The 19,075-nt window shown below is 34.0% G+C and overlaps 1 protein-coding gene across 3 annotated transcripts in view; it reads left to right on the forward strand.

Annotated features, from left to right (window-relative positions):
- Positions 1–19,075, forward strand: part of GRB14 (growth factor receptor bound protein 14) — a 115,449-nt gene that overhangs the window by 36,748 nt on the left and 59,626 nt on the right. Inside the window, exon 1 of one of the 3 annotated variants that reach the window (XM_033112860.1) lies at positions 17,199–17,374. The exons of the other annotated variants lie outside the window; for them this stretch is intronic. Within the exon in view, the coding sequence (XP_032968751.1) occupies positions 17,312–17,374 (63 nt within the window). The 5' untranslated portion in view covers positions 17,199–17,311. Of the gene's footprint in view, positions 1–17,198; positions 17,375–19,075 lie in introns of those variants that run through there. 3 annotated transcript variants of the gene reach the window in all.

Genomic DNA, 19,075 nt, shown 5'->3' on the forward strand with positions numbered 1-19,075 from the left:
AACAATGATAATGATACTAGCGGCTAATATGTATAGTGCGTATTAATTTCATATACTATCACTGTAAGGAAACTGAGGCACTGAGAATTAAGTAACTTAGTTAAGATCACACCATCATTAAGTGGTAGAGTTGGGGTTCAAATACAGATCATCTTTAGAGTCTCTCAATATAACCCAGACATGTGGTAGTCTGAGGGTTCATATATGAAAGCTTTTTAAATGAAGGCTTTGAGTACATATATATTCTGTAAGGAAATAAGGATTAACGTTAAATCTAACATCATAATGTTAGTATTAAAATGGTTTCCTAAATGTTGTTTCATCTCAGAGCGTACCTATGTTACAATTCATAAAGACAAGAATAAAACTTTCATTTTGGGGCTGAAAATTTTCTTATTTAAAATAAAAATATGATGGAAATTGAAATACAGTTAAACCTTTTGTAGTTTATAAATTGAATTAATTGTAATCCATTCTAAACTTCAGTATTACTATAGAATTTGATTAGAATGTCTAAGTGCATATGAGGTCACTTAATTGTATTAGATTCTCAGGAAGACAAAACATTAGTGTGATTTCCAACATCAGTAAAGAAGGAGACTCCCACGAAATGGAACTTACCCAGAATGTTTATAATCAGAATCTATGAAGTAACTATTTCAATTTTGATGTAAAAATTAGTACAGTATTTTACGATTTCAAATAGTTCATTGTATGCCCTTTTACTATTTCTCCCATCTGTTTTATGTTTTTTATTTTTTTTTCCTTGCCTTCTTTGGGCTAATCAAGTATTTTAAAATTATTTTACTGTTCTTCTCTATTATGTTGTGGATTTATACTATTTTAATATTCCTTTTGTGGTTATGCTAGACTTTGTAAGATGCATTCTTGACTCATTGAAGTGATACTGTTAACCATTACTTAGACCAGTTAAGTCTATTATTGCCCTCTATCCTTTGTGTTAATGTCATATATTTTAATTCTAAATATATATATATATTTCCCCAAAAATAAAACCTAACCGGAAGATAAGTCCTGGCATGATTTTTCAGGGTGACATCCCCTGAACATAAGCCCTAATGTGTCTTTTGGAGCAAACCTTAATATAAGACCTGGTCTTATTTTCGGGGAAACAGACGACACACACACACACACACACACACACACACACACACACGTGTATATACACATATATATGTGTGATATATATATTTTTTTAATTTTGGGGGTGAATATTGGGGAACAGTGTGTTTCTCCAGGGCCCATCAGCTCCAAGTCGTTGTCCTTCAGTCCAGTTGTGGAGGGCGCAGCTCAGCTCCAAGTCCAGTCGCTGTTTTCAGTCTTTAGTTGCAGGGGGCACAGCCCACCATCCCATGTGGGAATCGAACCAGCAACCTTGTTGAGAGCTCGCGCTCTAACCAACTGAGCCATCCGGCCGCCCCTCTGGCAGCTCAGTGGCAGCTCGTTGTCTTCAATTTATGTAGTTGTGGAGGGCGCAGCTCACTGGCCCATGTGGGAATTGAACCGGCAACCTTGTTGTTCAGAGCTCACATTCTAACCAACTGAGCCATCCGGCCGCCCGTGTAAATATATTTTAAACTTAATAAGATATTAATATGTTCACTCAAAATTCATTTTGAATTACTGATATATTTACTTTTTTCATTGCTTTTCCTTGCATTCTCCATTTTAAAAAAAGTCTGGAATCAATTTTCTTTTGCTTGAAGAATTTCCTTTAATATTTATTTTAATGCTGTTCTGCTAGTGACAAATTATCTCCAGTTTTCTTTGTCTGGAAATATATTTTGAACGATATTTTCACTGGCATAAAATCCTAAATTGGCATTATTTTCTATTAACATTTTATATAGATGTCCTTTCATTGTTTTCTGACTTCTGTCATTTCTGTTAAGAAAGAAGCTGTCAGTCTTAATGGTTTTCAAAGATATGTTACCCCCTCAGGCTGCTTCTAAGATTTTCTCATGTCTTTAGCTGAGCTTAGTTATTTTTATTTATTTATCTGCTTCATGTGTAGAGTGCTTCTTAATTCTTTGACTTGATGGCTTTTCTCAGTTTTGGAGTGTCTTGACGAAATGAAGAAAGTTCTTTAAATATTTTTCCCCCAATTCTTTCTCTGCTGCCCTTATGATCTTTGTTCCTTGCCTCATATGTACTCCTTTTTGGCCTTCTTATGTTAGCCTGAATGTTCTTACTGAGATATTTCAGTTCACCAATCTCTTTGGCTATACCCAAACTACTAGTCAGGCCAGGTTTTGAGTTTTTAAATTCACTATTGTACTTTTCAGTTCTAGGATATCCATTCCTTTTTATAGATTTGACATCTTTTGTGAATTCTCCATGTTGTCATCTATTTTCTTGAACACATTTGTTAAAATTGTTTTGAAATTCATATTCGATAACTCCAATATCTAGATCTTTTTCTAGATGGTTTGTTCTACCTTCATCCCTCACCCCTTCCCGACCCTGTTTCTTTGTATGTCAGTTAACTTGTTTATATCAAGTGTTGGACATTGTGTACGAAAACTTGACTAAGTTCTAGATAAACTCATCGTCTTCTTGGGAGTATTCATTCTGTCCTCTGATTGGATTGATTACTTCTGTCCATTCTTGAGAGTAGCTTAGATGACCAAAGACGACTGCTGCAAGGAGGAAGAGGGGGTGATACAGTTTAATGATAAAAGATTTAAAGCTAAGCAAACTTAGTTAAGAGGAAGGGAGACCTATGTAAAAACAGTAATGAGGAGTAAAAAGAACCTCTGCCCGTCTCTAGGTCCAGGGCCATGAGAAGTGGGGCAGACATTAGAGCCGTAATACCGTAAGAGGGCCATATGGGGACCAGTGGTCCTCTGTGATAAACAGGATGGAGTGATAATCAGTTAGAAGGAAGGGAAGTTGAGAGAAGAGGTTGAATTTTATGGGATTTTGTTCATGATTAACTGTGAGCTCCAGAGGTACAGTATTATAGAAGGATTTCAGTAGTTGGGGAAGTGTGGGTGACGAGGTAAGAGGAAGTGATGTACTGATCCTAAGCAGAGAGTCTGGGGCCTGAGGATGACCTGGGAGTCCTGGGCTCGGAGTAACTGACATAAACAGGAAAATGGGCATAACAAGATTTGTCTAGAGAACTCAGGTAAATAATCGTTGTAAAACCGTGAAGAGGGAGAGTGTATTAGCACACACAGTGTTCTGTGTTTTCCTATCAGCTATTCCAGTGTGGAAGAGGAGGTGTGTGGTCATGGGTGTCTGAAGCTTCCACTTCATTCCTCAAATTGTCTATAAGAGATGTAAATAAATAGATTAACTTGAGAGATATTTTGGAAGCAAAATTACCAGGACTTGGTGCCATGATGTATATAGGGTGTGAACAATTGGGGTATGTAAAATATTACTCCCAAATTTGTGTTTTCTGTAACTGGATGGATGGTGGTGCCATTCCCTGAGCTAAAAACACTAGAAAAGGACCAGGTTTGGATGGGAGATGTTGACATCATGAATTTATTTGGACTTTTCCAGTTTAAGTTGCTCTCATGTCATCCAAATGGGCATATTAGCCAATTAAATATATGAGTCTGTTGCTTCACAGAGATATCTGAGAAGATTTATGTTTGTGTGCATCTGCCTGTAAGGTGCTAAGTCTTTGGTCTGAATAGCTGGCCCTTTGGTCAACAGAGAGAGGCTCGCCAAGAATGTCAACATAATGTTGAAGGACAAATAGAAGGATGAAAAATGTCCATTTTACTTAGCTTCAAGGAGATCTTTGGTGAGAGTTGGGTTAACACCTTTAGAGTAGAGGCCTTAGAATATATTTGAAGAAGTTTGTTGGTAACAGAGGAAAAAAATAGATATTTTAGCAGGGGCAGTGGGGGTGGGGCATTTTAGTATCTTTTGTTTTTAAATGTAGGGGCTTAAAAGCCAGAGAGAGGAATTTGGTTGTTAATATGTTGACTATCCGAGAGAGAAGAGATCATAAAGTTTGGCTAAGAAGCTGGGACTGAAAGAGGGATGTATGAGTTTCCTATTGTTTCTGTAACAGATCACAACAAATTTAGTTGCTTAAAACAATATACATTTTTACCTTATAATTTCAGTAGTCTGAAATTAGTTCACTGAGCTAAAAGGAAGGTGTCAGCAGGGCCATATTGCTTCTGCAGGTCCCATTTCCGTACATTTGCTAGCTTCTAAGGCTGCCTGCATTCCTTGGCTCTTGGACTCTCTTCACTCTGACCCTGCTTCTGTTTTTACATCTCCTTATTTCTCTCTTTGCTTCTGTTGACAGATTTCCTTCTCCTGCCTCCTTCTTATAAGGACCCTTGTGAATACCTTGGGACCACCTCGATAATTAGGGATAATCTTTCTTTAGCAAGATCCTTAACTTAATCACATCTTAATAAAAACTCTTTTTTACCATGTATGGTAACGTTTATAGCTTCTGGGGATTAGGACTCGGACATTTTGGGGTGGCAACTCATAGTTGGAGGAAAAGGCTCTAGAAGAAAGAGAACATTTTCTAATTTACTTAGAAAGAAGGAAGATAGAATGCTTGCAAGATACGGGTGATTTGTTTGTCTGACAGTGGAAATATTTTGTGGCTGATGTTTCCTATTTCCTCTTTAAAATGGAATATATTTCACTCGCTTAAGGGGAGACACACAGATAGGAAGGAGATCCACAAAGGAGAATACCAATCTAACAACTACAGCACGCCTGAATTTAGCTAATAGTTAATAAGAGCCTGCTGGGAACCTGGTGGGCTCATGGATACAAAGCTGTCAACACACGGTGTTTATTACTTTTCTGTATATGGAGGTTGAGCGTGTTCTGAATGACCATTTGACCAGAGGCGTTTAGAAAGGATTTCTAGGTACGAAGTTACATAAGATAACTTCATAGACCATTCAAATATTTGCTTATTGTATAAGTTATGTGGACTTCTTAAATATAATATATTTTAAAGAAATGGATAATGTATCATAGAATGCATTACATGCTAATACCAGAGATAATTGCTCAGAAGTAAAGAATACAGTAAGAATTCTTAAGGAACTGTTATCAATATTGAGCAGTCAGAGCTCATGGCACTCTACTTTTATTAAGTACTTGACCTCTAACTTGAGCAATTTTATAGTGGTTAAATTTTAATTTTTCTATGAATACTGAATGAATTATAAAAGTTATAAAAATAAATACATTGAAATAACCACTTCACGATCACATCTCTTTTCAATCTCATGTTCCTCTTTAGAGATCAAAATTACTAAAAATTTGTTATGGATTCTTCTAGGTCTTCTTCTATGGGGTTACCTATACTTTTGTGTATATATAAAAGTATAGGTATTTTGTTTGTTTTTACACAAATGAACTCACATTAAATTACTGTTGTGTAATTTTAAAAAATTCAACAGTATGTTTAGCAATCTTGTTTTGTTAATCCATACCTTAGCTCTATCAGGTGCTGCCTAACATTCCATAGTTAATCTATAACCATTTTCCATATATCAGTTGTTTTCAACTTTTTTTCTCTTGTAAATAGTGATACAGTGAACATTCTTCCAGATGCCTTTCTAAACATTTTTGCTGATTAGTCTGAGTGTATACAACGAGGAAAGGAGTAGTAGCTATATCGAAGGACCTGGCTTCTCAAGATTTTTATAGACGCTGCCAAATGTCCTTCCAAAGTCTATTCTCATTTATTCTACTTTCATCAGTATCTGAGAGTACTGCTGCCTTCCTAACACTTGTGCCAGCACTTGACATTATTAGTCTTTTAATGTTTTGTCCAGTGGTGAAAATGCCTTATTTTAATATGCACTTCCCTTATCACTAGTGAGATTGAATATCTTTTCCAGTTTATATATTCAGTAGTATGTTTATATGTGTGTGTGAATTGTGTGTTCATATCTGTCCTTTGTTCATTTTTTTCTTGGGATGTGTTTATTTTTTTCTGTAAGTTTTTAGGAACTCTTTATATATTCTGAAGGTTAGTTCTTTTCTCTCAATCTGCCTTATATTTGAATTTTATGTATGGAGTCTTCTACTATAAACATTAAAAATATTTATGAGTTAATTTTTTCCTTTTTCTTTTTTATGGCTTGTAGGTCTTAGGAAGTTTTTTTTCCACTAGATTATTCATCCATTCTTTGTTTATTTCTTCTAACATGTATATAAATTAGTTAATTTTTAGAAATTTCTCCTTAGCTTTCTAATTTCAGAGTCCATTTTAGTGTATCATGTTAGGTAATGTTAAAAACAAAATTCCGTTGAGTAAATTTGAAGCTCTTTATAAAGGGATCATGAATTGGGCAACATCCCATCTGGCATCTAGAAGGGACTTCCAATGGGTTGTACAAAATGGAAGGTTTTTATAGGAAGAAGGGTGTGGCAGAGAGTTATTAGCAAAAGAAAAGAAAGGATCATTTTTAAAGCAGGACATCATCTTTTGAGAGGGAAGGGAAGGGCAAAGTTTTTATCATGTAGATTACCTCTTCTTTCTATTGAGGGGTTGGTGGTATAGAGAGGGATTACCTCATTGGTGTTGACCAGAAATTTCAGACTGGTTTATTAAGATTATATTTCTGTAAAGGTTGAAACTGCAATTAAGTCAGGTACTATTAAGTCTAGGTTTGGTGTCACGGGCTTTAGCACAAGTGATACCAATTTAGGCCTGTGCTTTTCTTTTTAACAGTAATGAATTTATATCTTTTATTTACTCATATGGGTATAGTTAGCCATTTTTTGAGTGTCTCATCTTTTCTCTGTTGATTTCAACTGTTGTATATACCTATGTATCTGTCACTTTCTTTTTAAAAATTGTATGAGTACAGTTTTATAATGCATTAATTATATCAGCTATGGAAAACCCTCCTTACTGATCTTGTTCTGATTTTCTTGGCTATAGGTGCACATTTTCTTTACTCTAAAACAGTTTGGATAGCATAGAAATTATTTGTTCCTTAAAAGTGAGATAAAATTTCTCTGTAAAACAAACCATCTGGGACTCAGCCACTTTTTTGAGGAGTAGCTCTTTGACAACTTTCTTCGGTGGTAATTGATGTTATTTCCTGGATTCAATTTGTGTACATTGTGTTGTCCTATAGAAGTATCCATTTCATCCAAGTTATATTTGCAAAAACTGGGATAAGTAGTTTTTTTTTAATATTCTTTTATTTGCTTCTTCATTTCTCTGGTATTATTTATTTTGTATATTGGCACTTTTTCGTTCCTCTAAATTTGTTTCATTAGCTATTTACTTTTTAATTTAATGATGTTTTCTGATTTTTAGGTGTTAATGAATTTATTTTTATTCTTGTTTATTAGTAGATATGTGGTTAAAGCTATGAATTACAGTATGATGGGATTTTATTTGCGACCTAAAATTTGACCAAGTTTTTTTTAAAAACCACTCTCTTAAAGAGAAGTTGTATTCTCTTATTTAACCTTAGAGTTCAATATGTAACAGTTAAATCCATTTTAATTATATCAGCCTATTTATATTTTTTATATTTTTACTTACTTTTTAATCTACTGTGCTTCATGGTTTGAGAAGGTTGGTAATCGTCTATTAATAATGAGTTTCTATCTGATTCTCCTCTCTCCTATCAGGTATGATTTACAAATGTGTGTTATATGTTATCTAGATATTCATAATCAGTATTTTTTAAATTCCGAATCACACCATTCAGCATTACAAAGTTTCCTTTATTTCTTGTTTAAAGCGTTTCTGTCCTGAATTCAATCCTGCAAAATATTGACCACTGTGTTCTTTTCTTTCTTCTTTCCCTCTCTTCCTCTTTTCCTTCTCCATCCCTCCTTCCCTCCTTCTTTCCTTCCTATTTTCACCCCACCCCCATTCCTTTGTTTCCAAACTTTCTGAATGACTTGGTTATAGGGGTCTCTTACCCACAGAATAGAATAAAATCTGCTTTATGATTCAAATGGCAAGTTTGTTTCTTTTCAGTAGGTTAGTTTAGCTCCTTGATATTTACTGAGATAACATAAAAGTTTGTTACTAATTCTGTTATATTATTTTATAGTATATTTTTAAATTTATGGGTTTTGAAAAAAAATTGTAATGTGTTCTGCTTTCTTAGCTTTGTGTTCTTTTAATTAGAAAGGTTTATATTTCTGTTGTCATTAGGACTAAAACTGTATGAAAACCCTTAAAACCTATTATTTTTTAAAACATTATCTATTAATCTCCTCTGAAGAACAATAATAAAATTAATATTTTTCCTCTTCCAATCCATTTTCTACCAGATAATTTTAGCATTATAGAATAACTTACTTAAATTCTCCTGTGATTTATCAGTTTTAAATAATATTGTTTTGATCTCAGTAATATTCCATGTTCTTCCTCCTTCAGCTTTCATCTTTTCTTTTTGTTTGTTTTATCATTTCTGCGTTGTTAAGGCTTATATTACTTATATTTTATTATAGCAACATAATTATATAGGGATTTATTTCCATAATTAGTTTTGGTGTTTATTCTAGTCCTTGTACTCTCATTTTTCCAACCATCTCTTGGATGACTGTAGTTTAATCTTTTTAGTAAATTCCTGAAGAAGATCCCGTGGGAATAAGATTTTGTGTGTTTGCATATGATCAAAACTTTTGAACATTGTCTCTTGCCTTTATAATTAATGAGTTTGGCTGGATTTAAAAATTTCATATATATTTTCTTTTCCCAAGGGTTTCATGGGCATTATTCCATTCAGTGGAGTAACTAGAAGAGGTCTCCTGAAACCTGTTGTTGGGGAGAAATACCACGACAGAGACCGATTCCCCTCCCCTTTTACTTACAAGCTACTGGAGCTTTTTCGCCTTAATATCGAAAAGATTTTTTTTAAAATTTGAAGTCTAGTAACTTTACTAGGATGTCTTACTCTTGACTGTCAAAATGAGTTTCTCTGGGGAACTCGGTGACCTTTCAATAGGTATTTTATTACAAAAAGTTTTCTTATATTTTATCTTTATATGTTTATTCTTTTCCATTATTTTGGTTTTCTTCTGTGGAGATTCTGCTTACATGTATATAGATCTCCTTTACTTCTCTTTAGATAAGTGTTTCTAATACTTTTTAAATTTAAAATAGTTTTTCTTTTTGTATCTGTCGTCTGTTTACCTTAACTCTGATTTCACTATAGATTTCAATACATAGCAATTAAATCTCTTGAGCTCTGCCAGCTGATGTTTCTTTTGATTATCTTGATGTTTCTTCCTTATGTTCTTAATTTTCTGCTTTGTGTATAAACAGTTATGATTTCATTTCATTAATTTTTATTCTTGTTTTAATGTATGATCTTAAATTTTATCTGATATTTGGTGGTAGTAATCCTTTTCTTCAGCTGAGAGTAGTCCTCATCTGCCATTTGTTTTTCCTGTACCTTTTCTCCTTTCTTTTCATTCGTAGTATGTTTGTACAGATTGGGTGATGGTTCCATTTTCTTATTATATCCAAAAGGGGTCAGTTTTTCTGGGAACATATTCATGAGAGGTTCGTCAGAAAGACAGTCATGGTCCAAGTTATAACTTTAAAAGAATTTTCTTTTTTTGTGTTAGGATTTTTCATTAATGAATTGATTAATTAATTAATTAATTCTTTAATTCCTCTAAGTTAATGGAAATGGGAAAGTGTGAAGTTTTTCTTAATATGACTTCCCACTGCTATAGAGGTATGGTGTTCCCTGAAAAAATGGATTTCTGATCTCCTTTGGTTTCTGTTATTTTTTGTGTATATGTTCATGAGGGATACCGATGAGAAATCAGATAATATTCTGATACCAGTCTGATTTTCATACCTTGCATATAAACATTAATTCTTCTCTAAGAGTGTTAAGAATTTTATTTTTTCTCTTTGAAGTGTCACATTTCCCACTATTTTTTCATTCAAATTATTTAACTGTCTGTGAGCTCTTTTAATTTAAAGGCTTGTGGCTTTTATCAACTCGGAACTTCTCTTCTACCTCTTCTTTCATTTTCAGTTTTTGCTCTTTCTATAACTCGTATTCTATATGTGTTGATCTTTCTGGATTGTTTCTCCATGTCTTTTCTTTTCTTTTCTTTGACTTTTCCCTTCACATTATGTGAGACACGCTCTCAATATTAACTCCCATATTACTTATTAGTTTTTAACTTTGTTCATTATGGTAAGATCTTATGTTGTCATATTTCCATACTATTTATAATATCCAAGAATGGTGTGTTTATTTTACACAGCAGAACATTCTATTTTATCAGTGCCACAGCACTTTGAATTTTGACGTCATCTGAGGAGTCCAGTTAGAGTTTTAAAAACATTATAACTTTTATCCCTGAATATCTTATATTTTTGGAGGAGATTTTTTTCTTTTTTGGTTCATATTTACATCCTTTTCATGTTGTTTGTTTTCTTCAAATGCTTATTGATCCTTGGTGATGAATTATTTAGAGATTCATTATTGTAATTCATTATTTAGAGATTGTAACTTTTTTTCTTTTTGGTCTCTTGGAAGGTATGGGTTGCCTTGGCCTCTGCATTACTTTTCTCTTAAGTATTTATGTAATATTTGTAACGAGCTTCTATTTTCTCGAGGTATACTCTAAGCATAATTTCTTTAGATCTGCCTTCACTCTCATTTCTCTGACACACAAATTCTGGCTGTAATTTCATGTATTCTTATCATTATTTGCAATGACTTTCGGTCTTCCACAAATTCTTTTAGTTAATGGTCTACTGAAGGTGTCTTTCTTATATTCTCGTGCAATAATAAAAAAAGAACGGACTTCTTCTTTCTCAGCAAGAAAATATTTTTTTCTTTTCCTTCTCCTCTTCCTTCTTTTTCTTGTTGTCATTTTAAGGTTTTGGGGATATGAAGAAAGGTAGGTGCTTGTTTTCTGTCTTGATCTAATCTCTGTAAAATTTTAATGACTATTTTTCTTAAGAAACCCTTAAAGTATGTGAGATCTGAAGAGTTTAGACAAGGTGTTTATCTCTTTATAGCCTATACTTTTGTTAATTATAACTTGTGTTGTACGCTCATATACAGGGAAAAAAAATAATGACTTTTGTGTGTATTTGACTACTTGATCTTGCTATTTCTTCCTCCTTGTCATCTCTGAAATCTTGACTTTCTTCTAATCTGGTAATTTGAATTTCTATTTTGGGCTCATTTAGGTCTTTCTGTTGTTTTCCTTGCTTCTAGTTAGCATTCTGTGAAATAACACAGGTTCAACTTCAACACTGAGGTAAAATTCACATTTTATCAAATATTGTTACCGTCAAGGACAAGAGACACTCCTCAGCATGACGTAGAATGACTGTTCTTGACTGGTCCCTCCCTCCATGTTTTTCCAGACTCATCTTTGTATATGCTTTCTTTATCCGGAATTACCTTCATTCTTGAATCCTTCGTCTACTTGGGGGAACTTGTCTGCTACCTCATGGTGAAGTTCATCTCTTTCTCTTTTGTGGTTCCAAAACTTTATTTATACTCAGTTACAGAACTTAACACAGTGTTATAATTTTTTTTTTTTTAAACTGTATCTGCCCTCCTATAGACAGTAGTTCCTTATTAGGCAATAATACTCCTAGAAAACTATCGGGTATACAATAACCTAAGTACTTTTTAAATACATGCATGAACTGTGGATTGCCAGTATTTATCATCACTAGGGCTTATAAGTCATTCAATAATTTCTTTGAAATACGACATTTTATTTTAGAATTTAGATCTATGAGAAATCCTAGAAATTCCTGTTACAAGGAAATAGCTCTCGGAATGGAGGGGGAATTAGGATAGAGGTAGATCAGATCACGCTCATCAAGTATGAAGACCGATGCCATGTCATATACCTAGGGAAGTGAAGGGTCTTAGTAGAGTGAGATGAGCAGGTTGAAACTAGAGGTACTGAATTTATATTTAAAGATTTAGACTATTAATTGGTATAACAAACTATTTTAAGATTTTTCTGAAACCGGTGTTTTTAGGACAACAGTTAAATTTAGTATCCACACTGCTAACCACTAACAGAACTATATAAGATAGCAACAGAATTTCCAAATGTTCCTGTGAGGAAGACTGTATGCTTTTGTTCAGAATAAATCATAAGGCTAGCAATTGATAATATGAGAAAAGAGGCTTGTCTGCCATGTAACCGGAGTGACTAGTCTTTCCACATTGATTGTGAGTGAACGTAATGCCTACTGTGTATGGAAAGCACTCTCCTAGGTGTTCTGAGAGCAGCAGAGGAGATAGAAGCCTGGGTCCCATGCTTAAAGATTATATTTTTGTTAGACGACAAACTAGGGCCTAAGAAAGAATGTATTAGTTAGTTATCAAAACAATGTATTAGTAAGTACAGAGCAAGACATGAGAAATGGAAAAGTTGAAGTCCTAAAATGTACAAAACAAGGAATGGTATAATTTAGATGGAAGAATGACTTCATGGAGAGGTGAATTTTGATCTGAGTCTTTGAGGGAGAAGATGGACCTAGATAGGCACTGAGGTATCCCAAATGGATAGTACCATAGCACAAAACACACAGGGAGAAAGTGAAGGGGCAGAGCAAGTTGTATTTTATATAAGGCAGGAGATTGATCAGTTGGTTAGCTAAAGAAGTATTTCTAGGACTTAGTAATCAGAAAGCATTATTTTGTCATAGCATTTTTTTTTTCTGTACAAAACCACTGGGTAGACAGTACAACAGTTAAAGAGAAGTACCTGTTTCTACTCTCAAGGAGCCTACATTCCAAATGATTTAGAGTGCGCACACATAGGAAACAGTAGCTGAAACTTGACTAAACTAGTAGATTATCAAGGGAAAAGAATCAGTAAGGAAAAGTGGTTATGGTTTGAATCTGTAAAAAAGAATGAAATAATGCCTGCTTTACAGGGTGGTTAGAATAAAATGAAATGTGTAAAGTGCCTAACACTTCATAGGCAAATGATATGTGTTTGTCGTCTCTCCCTCCTTCTGTACCTCTCAATTTTAAGGTAACCTGTGCCAAAAAAAGGAGAGATGCTTAAAGGATGCATGATCAATGCAACTTTTAGAAGATGTGTAGTTTGTCTTGGGCCTTGAACGATTTGTGTCATTTAGTGAGAGAATATTATAAATAAAGAGGTGGGAATACAGAATGTGCTTTTGAGAGCTCCAAGAAGGTTTTGTTGATGTTGAGTGGGAGAAGAGGTTTGCAAGGCCAGCTTGGTCCTTCTGGCTGGATCCCACCTTGTACACCTTTGAATGATTCTTTACATGTTGCTGTGTGTCAGAGCCTTTGATAAACAGGAACCAGGAATTGATCAACTTTGAATTCCCCATAGCAAACAGCGTAGTATTTTATACATAGTAAGACACTCAATACATATTTATTAAATGAGTTAGTAAAACAAACAAATATTTAGGTACATCAGAAACAAGAGCTGTTGAAGATGACATTTTATGCTAATGTAGTATCAAATTATGCAGCACAATGTGGGAGAGAATATTGTAGAGTGGAATAGTGGAGTGGCTTGGAGATGGCCCGATGCAGTTTTCCCCTGGGCTTATTGGTTTATGTACTTTGTGAACTTGGGCGAGTTCTTTCGCAATATGTACTTCTATCTGATGCCATTTCTTTCTTTCTTTTCTTTTTCTTTTTTTTGAATTTTTATAAACATTTTTTTGAGCCAAACAGAGAATACACCTGGAAGCACGATCTCAACAGATTGAGATAAATGCTTCAGAGAATAACAGTTCGCAGGTGTTTGTGTTTTTTTTTTATACATTTGAGATTAAGGGTGGAATGTAAGGAAGATTACATGAAGGTAAGAGGAAGCAACCTGGGAATGGGATTACAGGATAGTTAAGGTTATGTGCTGTCCTGAGGGTGGTTAGGGTTTATTTTAAAGGTGTGTTAGATGCACAAAAATAATGGACAGGTCCTGCTTAAGGCAAAGATAAACCTTTTACTAAAAAGTTATATACCTGGCATGACTACCTACCATGACCTACCCAGTTAGGAGTTTATGTAACCTTGTGAGGTTACTTTCCATAGAACCCCCCTTTTTGTCAACTACAGTACCCCCTTTTGGTCACAAATGAATTCGAAGGATGCATTGCTGACCAACCTAGGAAATGAGACCATTTCTCAGCTGTCCACTCTTCTGGTCTTCTTTTCCTCATCTATTGAATAGCTAGTACCTACCTCATAAGACTTGTGAAGATTAAATGTAAACTAGCTCAGTGCCTGGCTCATACTGGGTGCTCACATAAATATTATTAATAATCATAATAACATATGTTATTATGTAACATGTAACATAATAACATAATAACAAGGTATGCTTGTTATTTTTAATTCACATTGAAACCTTGACATGCATATTTTGGGTGGCAAAATTGACCCTTACTCTTTCAAAATATTTAGCAAAAAGCAAAATAATGAACAGTGCTATTCTATAATGCTTCATTGTTGACCCTGCTATGTTAAGTTTAAAACCCTGTTGTCAAAATTTCATTTTTGAAAATAAAGACCTGTGACACAGTCTAAGGAGAATGCATTTTAGTCCCAATTCTCTGCAGTAGGAGCTCAAGGAGTGTTTTTTCAGCACCTGCCTGGGGCTCTTCTGGGCCTTATACAAACTTAATTTCCCTGATCCTTGTAGCACTTCCATAATTGTTGGCCATAACTTTTTATCCCCATTTTGCAGCAGCTGAGGAAATGAAGGCTCAGGTGACAAGATGAGTGAGTGTGAAAGTCATTTATAATAATGATAGAAAATAATAGACTAAAGTTAAATTTTGAATCAGTATCTACAAAAGCTAGGAAGATAAAGCAGGGTCAATATGAACACTTTGGAAGGATTATTGAAAAATGAGACTCTCTATCTTAAGTGTGAATGTCATCTCATTCGTCTTTCAGCCTGCTAACTATGAAAAGTGTACGTTTCATTTTTCAAAGGCTGCATTTTACTTTTCGTGATTTTCACTGAAAACTTAACAAACTTCAGTATTCTAGTGTTTCAAAGATACGACTTAAGACACTTTAGCAGTTAGTTGTCTGTCAAATGTTTTTTAAGCCCTTACAGGGCAGGCATATTGTGCAATAAATACAGACATAAAAATGGACATTATTTTGACTTGAAGGATTCATTTTAGTGTTTAAAAAGCTCTATAGTGTGATTGTAAAACAGCAGCTTTGATTTTCACACACCTAGATTCAAACCTTGGATTCGGCTTTGAGAACCCCACTTTATTTCCATTTCATTTATCAAGTTCTCCATATTCTTTCCCCCTTATTACATTTCAAAGCAAATGTCATTTCTTCCTTGAAGCCTGCCGTGATGTCACCCTCTGATGTGTAGTTTCTTCTATTATGGTGTACCCCTGGAACACGGCGTTTAATCACAATTAGACTCACTTAGCCCACTACTGAGTGTGATTTTTTAAAATTTAAAAGCAAATATCTCTATTCCACTATGAGACAATGACCATATCTTGTTCATCAATATCTTCTTACCACCTAACACAGTACCTGGCACAATGTAGGTACTGTGCTTCATGAGTTTGTGAGGGGAATTGCTTTGATTATGGTGGACCTCATTTTTCAGACCAGAGATAATACTTCTTTGTAATATTCAAAGACTAAATTGAGAAAAGAAGAAAGAAAAAGCCAAGTGTTAAAATAATCTTGAAATTATGTAGTTACTGTAGGCTTTGTTATTCTTGGCCTGCTAAAAAGTGACTCAAGGTTAAGCTAGACTCTTTTACTTCACAAATGAGCACTCCCCTTCCAGTGTTAATAGATTTTTGTTGGTAGTTTTATTTTAAAAGCCCATGATGAACCTAACTGAATAAGGATCAAATGAATGCCCCCAACCGAGATCTGTCCATGACTTTTTATAAGTGAATTTTCTCCCCCCTGGCTACCATTGTGAGTCACTGTAGGTTTTAAAATTCAAAGTAGGGAACACTATAGAGTTTGTAGTGTTCCTGTTTTTCATTTTTTCTTTTCTTTTTTTTTTTTTTGAGGAATATGAGATCACCACGCATGTAAAACACACCCAAGAGTAAAGCAGTAAAGGGAACCCTGTCTAATAGTCATCTAGATAATGAAGTGGAAAGTTTGTGTCTGAGTTGCTCAGAATCTTCCATTTGCCTTGTGACTACAACAATCATGGTGTAATCTAGAAATTACGAGGCTGTCCCCTCCTGCTGAAGGCTTTGCGGTTTCCACGGGTCAAGTTGAAGAGCACTGAGGAGGTGCTTATTGAAATGTCAGTTCAGGAAGGATTTTATAATGACAAAAACTCAAATTAGCTTTAATATTGCAATACCTTTTTATCATTTTTGAGTGTTTCTTTTAGTCTTTATTTAAACTTTATTGAAAGTTTTCTTCTCAGCAAGCAATGCTTAGTTGTGACGCTCCTCCAACTCCTTAAAACAGAATACAGTTTTTAGTTATTGTGAGAAAAAAGGCAAAATGATCATTAAAATTTTGAGATTGCTTTGAGCAGTGATTATTGTTTAAATCTTTTTAATGCAATGAAATATGCTAAATTATGCAGATCTGTGCTTCTTAAAAACATAAGCATTTGAGATTCATATATTACAGTTTAATATTTACAATTATTATTTAGGTTGATTGTTCAGATAATATTTAACAGGAATATTTAAGTGTGTAACCTCAAGGAAAGCTGAAAGTTCCATAATGCAAAACTTTCAGCTATTTAGGAAATGAAATGCCTACATGTATATTAGAAATCTTTTATTATAATATGTAAATTTACACTTTTTGTCCTACTCTGACTTCAGGATTATTTTTGTGCCTCATATAATACATTCCAGTTGACTCATATATCAATTTTTTGAGTAGCATAAGTAAATTTAGTTCATCTGCCTATTTATATACTTTAAATAGACCAGTGTAAACAGATTCTTATCTTCCATATGTTGAAATGTTTTAGTAAAGTAAAGACAAAACTGCCTAGTCAACAAAGATGGCATTGAATTGCACTGTTTTGGAAAAAAAAGTTAAGTGAACTAGATGCCTGTTAATCTGGTTCTTTAAATATCATAAACAAAAGTATCAGAATGTGTTTCCAAGGACAAAGGCGGAGTTTTCCGGGCTTTGATTGGTTGCTGCCTTGTCCTGTCCCACAGCCATCCTTAATTGGCTTTGGGTAGATTGGGATCACATAAGCAGGGTGACATTTATTGCTTTCCTAGTTGTTTCTTTGCACTGAGGCCTGAGATTCCCAAGGAGTAACTGTAAAAGAGTTCTTTCCTTTTGTCCATGATCTACGAGAGGGGATCATTCTAAGAAGAGCAGGCATGAGTTTGAGTGCGAGAAGAGTCACTCTGCCTGCAATAACGCCAATAGTTCTACAGAAGAGGGTATGTGGCTGCTTTTGGCTTTTTTTTTTTTTCTTTTTCTGGCTGTTTTCTCTCCCCCCCGCCACGTTACTGTGTTTATTAATATGTGAGAAACTTTAGTTACATATCCTGAGAGAGACTGTAATTCATTGAGGCTACAGGTAATTAAAGGCTATATTATTGGAATTAGACTAAGGAGAAAAAACATGCTGCGCCAGAACATCTCTGTAGTAAAAAAGCTCCACGTAAAAGCAGTTTGGTCTCGATTTCAGGGCATTGTGATTGAGAGACTGTATTGAAGCTTTTTCTTTTCTCTTTTTTTTTGTCCTTCTGCTGTAACTTCAGGCCTCTTTGCCTTTAGTTCAGTAGGGAATCTGCTTGCTATTATGTTTTATATTTGTTTACTGAGGAACAGTTTTTTTGTTTTGTTTTGTTTCACTATAATTTATAACACATCCATCTTCATTGTTGAACGGACTGTATAATTGTTTTACTGTTTAAACATATGGCACCAGTTTATTATCCTCTGGTTTCTGCCCATTTCTATTGAGTTTCTCCCAATTTGTTTAAGAAAAACTTTCCATTAAATTTCTCTGTGAAAGGATTTTCCGTTAATTATTAATGTAACCATTTCTGTGTATGAAAATATCTATTAGTTTTTTGTAAAGATTATGTTTATGCCTTACGTGCAGTAGTGTATTTTATAAGATAATAAATACACCGTATAATGAAGCCTTTAAATAAAGCTAAATGTACTAAATTTCTCTTGTGAATACACTAAATAACAGCATTATATTGAACTCTTTGCAGAATCAAATCTGTTGCATAGAAAAAGAAAGCACCAAAACATATTTTTGGCAATATTCTTTCTGAGTGGTTTTGGTGACACTAGGAACTGTAATGTTTGTTTCCATACTTGACTTTTTTAGTTAACTGTTAGTTAATTATTATTGTATTCCATTAAGTTAAAAGTCATGGTTGAATTTATTTGAAAATGACAACTCTAACAATTAAGGTTTTTTTTTTTTAAGAAAACGAGTGTCTTTTTTTTATTGTTTTTTGTTTTTAATTTTTAGGTTTTCAAATTTTCTTATCCAGTCCACCATTTATTCACTAGGGAATTTTACTTGACGTTGGAATAGTATATGGTAATTTTGCCAAGATTTGTCCTTTATCTTTCTTGATTCCTTTCTCTCATCTTAAACAAATTTAATTAAAAATATTTTGCTTTGAGTTTGAATCTTTATTTAGATTTAGACTTAGCAGTGCATTAATAATGACCATATAGGTTTCCTGATTCATTGCAAATGTGAAAAGATATATTAATATATATCAAATCTATGTTGTTATGTTTGAGTTCTTCTTTATCCAGTTAATATTGCAGTTTAGATTGACCAAGAAATGTTCATCATACGGTGTTTTTGGACAACATGTTGGTGTGATGGAACGCATACCACCTGGACTCTTCGTTTACTAGCTGTGTGAGTGACCTTGGGCAAGTCACTTGAACTCTCAGAGTCATTACTTTCTCACCTGTAAGATAATAGCTGAGAGATTTTCATTAAGTGCTCTCTTCAGCCTCATTTGCATCCATAATTATGTGAATCAAATGCTATAGTTTGTGTTTTCATAGTTATAGTAAACCATTTCTTATTTACTTAGAGTATAAAAAGCTAAAAAAGATGCTATCAATTTCAAGAACTTTGAGTAATTAGTCTAGGG

The sequence above is a fragment of the Rhinolophus ferrumequinum genome, chromosome 8 (assembly GCF_004115265.2).
Source record: "Rhinolophus ferrumequinum isolate MPI-CBG mRhiFer1 chromosome 8, mRhiFer1_v1.p, whole genome shotgun sequence".
NCBI lineage: Eukaryota > Metazoa > Chordata > Mammalia > Chiroptera > Rhinolophidae > Rhinolophus > Rhinolophus ferrumequinum.